Consider the following 3,278-nt stretch of genomic DNA (forward strand, 5'->3'; position numbering starts at 1 on the left):
CTTACAGTTCAAGGTAAGCGGGTTTCTGACTCTTTGTTGTTCAACTTCGACGGAATGGGCACGTTCGGAAATATGCCAATGGCCGCAAACGACGTAAAGAAGAAATAAATAATTTTCTTCATTCTGTGTTGACAACACTTCGGTGGCATTATGTGCATTCCTGCATACAGCCCGCTATTGGTTGCAATCCCTGTCCATCATTCGATGTAACAATGTCGCTCCGCCCTCTTGGCATTAACGCTCAATTTGATTGGTTTTAAAATTAGTCCCCGAAACACAAGCTGACCAATAAGCGTTGAGGGGGCGGGTTCCTTTCTACAGTGGTGGAATCGAACGTCCCCGAGCGCACACGGCGTAAAGGAGAGTCTGTGGAAGGGACATAACGGTTTTCTTTTCGGGCCCCCCTCTCCACTCAGACAACAAGAACCAACAAAAACCTGAATTTTAGAGGGGCTTACACAATCTTCTTCTGCTCTAAAGGAGGAGGGAAGCGAGGGATTGAAGCAGCAAGTTCTTTTTTTCTTTTTCATTTTTTTTCTCTTTTTCTTAAAAGAGGATTTTGTGTTTTCACGGTGGTTCGCTCTTCGCTCTCGCCGCAAAGATGATGGTCGGAGAGGTCGAAGTGAAGGAGCGACCGAGGCCGAGTCCGGACTATTTGATGCAATTATTAAACGAAAAGAAGCTTATGACCAGTTTGCCAAATCTCTGCGGGATCTTCACGCACCTGGAGCGGCTTCTGGATGAAGGTAAAGCTGCGTTTGGATCATGCGGGTGGCGGGGGGGGTGGCGGCGCCGTGGAAGGGGGAGCGTGACCACGGCGCAGTCCGATGTCGGTACCACTTCTCCGGGTGTCCCCTCTGCGGAACGGGCGCTCCCATACTGTCTGGAGTAGCAGGGACACAAAACTTAAAAAAATAACCCCACCCGAATAAAAAAAAAAAATCCAGTTCTGCCCTGTTTGAGATCACAGCGAGGGAGTTTGTTTTGGAGCAAACGGAGTTTGACGAGCGGAAAACTTTGCTAGACTCACTTGGAGAAAGCAAAACCACATAATACCCTTCAAAAGTATTTTGAGACGAGTGGGTAAAGGGTTAGTTGGGTTTAGGAAGTCGTGGTTTTTTATCGATAGAGCTTCTTCTCACATGTTTCATAGCAGTTTAGCTTGAGTTAGCCACATTTGAAGCTAGCTGAAGACTCCGCTGAACTCTCGGCACGCCGCTGAAGTTGGTATCCGATTCATACTACTTCTTAGGCTCCAGACTAAAGGGCTGTTTCATTTTATTTAACCAAGATACCTTTGATCTGCACTTGTTTGACACATAAACCACTTCGAGTGGTCAAATTGTATTGGAATATTGCTTAAAATGATATCAATTCTTGCCATTACAACTTGTGATCTGTTAAAACTTATAACATTAACATTTTAAGCTTATAATGCCTTTATGCCCTTAGACGAGATTCAGATTGAAAACTAAAATGCATAAAAAGGTCACACGGGAACAAAATATGTTTATTCAAATTATATAACTTCTATTAAAATACACTTTGTGGTTTGTAAAAGCAGTTCTTCTAAGGATTTCATATTTGGTTTATCTCCTTAGACAAAAAACAGCATCTTTAAAAAGGTCAAACCCAGACAAAAATATATTACAACATCACATCTTCTATAAAATGTTATTTATTTATTGTATAACTTCTATTCTGATTGTGAAACTCACTAAAAGACTATTTGGATTAATTTATATTGCTTCTCTACTCTTTTTAGATTGAACAGATTGAACCTGGACAGAGTTATTCAACACTGATCACAACTATGAAATACAGTTTGTGAAACATCAGTTCTATTTGTGGAAAAATAAAAATAACATTGATTTTTGTAAGGTATTTTACTTCTTCACCAACTTGGATGAGGTTTAACTTAAAAACTAGAAATACAATGGCTGGTAAAGCCTAGAAATTAACAGAAAAACACAATTTAGCTTTATTTTTATTGTTTCTTTGCTCGTGTAAATGGAGGTTCGTCTTGAAAACCAAGACGGGAAAAGGCCAACAAACCTTAAAATGGCCCCATTTCCAGTTCAAGTTTGACCAGATTCTCATGCAGTTTGGTCACGCTTCGAATCGGACACCAACTTCAGCGTCGTCAATTCTGCTACGTACGTCTTGAAAACTCGGCCAGGGCTTTAGCTTTATTCCTGTCACTGGATGGTGTATTTTTGCTGAATTCCGCCACCATTTGTGCCCTTTCTTTAGCCCAGGCTTGGTTTAGCTGTCCCCCAGCTGCGGAGGCTACCAGCGCGGTGGAATGTGCAGCTTGTTGCCCGAACAATGGGCAGCGAGGTGCCGCCGCTGGGAGGGAGGAGGGGGGCTTCACCGGGATTACTCAGCCCTCCAACTTTTTCTCCAAACGTGGCGCCGCGTAGTTTCTCCTCTGCTTGAACGTTTGTCCCACCAGCCACGATGTGCTTTAAATACACCCCCTTTTCTTTCTTGTGTACTACTCGTATTTATTCATTTTTAATATACATTTTCCTATTGGCAGTCAAGATTATCCTTTGCCCGGTGGGTTAGTTACCCTTTCCTCTCTGGAGGGCTACATCTGGTTTCATGCTTTTCTGTTGATGGGATCAAAAACATAAGCTGGTCGGAGCGTTATGTTGGACCTATGGTTCATGTAAGGAAGTAGGGGACACTAGAGAGCGCCACTGTCCCCGTATTGTGGGAAACGTTTGACCTAACGTTTGACCTGGACAGCACCGTAAATAAGCATAATGCGTGATGATATAGTATTTAGGAAGCTACAGGATAAGCAGGGATTACTCCAAGCAGCGGAGGAGGCGAAGAGCAGCGCATACTTTGTGGTTTCGGTTGCATGTCTGGATGAGTTGGCTCTGTAGTATGTAGTTGCTAAACCGGTCTGAAAGGATTTTTTTTTTTGCCTCTTCTGATGGCTGATAAACAAGACACTTAGGACAGAAATAGACAACGCGTCTTCATTTTAGCTCCAAAATAAACATATAGACATCTTTATGAACCAGTTTTTCATTTCATTTTTAAATTTGTGCATACCAGAAGAAATGGTGTTTCATATTCATATTTAAGCTCTCAGAGATCATGCAGGTATGCACATACCTTTAAGTATGTGTTATGACAATAATATTTAAGTAGCAGCACAACTGATAAATCTGGGAGAAAGAGATTGGATTAGAAAACAATTATTCTTCATATTCCTTTTCAGACCCGTTTTAGATTAATGAATATAAAAGTCTTTTAATGTG

General features: G+C 41.8%; 1 protein-coding gene across 5 annotated transcripts in view; it reads left to right on the forward strand.

Annotated features, from left to right (window-relative positions):
• Positions 1–326: 326 nt before the first annotated feature.
• The window catches only part of qkia (QKI, KH domain containing, RNA binding a), a 98,879-nt gene continuing 95,927 nt past the window's right edge, over positions 327–3,278 (forward strand). For 2 of the 5 annotated variants that reach the window (XM_008399971.2, XM_008399972.2), the window contains exon 1: positions 329–746. In XM_008399971.2, the coding sequence (XP_008398193.1) occupies positions 602–746 (145 nt within the window). In that variant the 5' untranslated portion in view covers positions 329–601. Of the gene's footprint in view, positions 747–3,278 lie in introns of all 5 variants that reach the window. The other 3 variants (XM_008399973.2, XM_017302455.1, XM_008399970.2) reach the window with 2 other exon arrangements.

This window comes from Poecilia reticulata, linkage group LG22 (assembly GCF_000633615.1).
Source record: "Poecilia reticulata strain Guanapo linkage group LG22, Guppy_female_1.0+MT, whole genome shotgun sequence".
Taxonomy (NCBI): domain Eukaryota; kingdom Metazoa; phylum Chordata; class Actinopteri; order Cyprinodontiformes; family Poeciliidae; genus Poecilia; species Poecilia reticulata.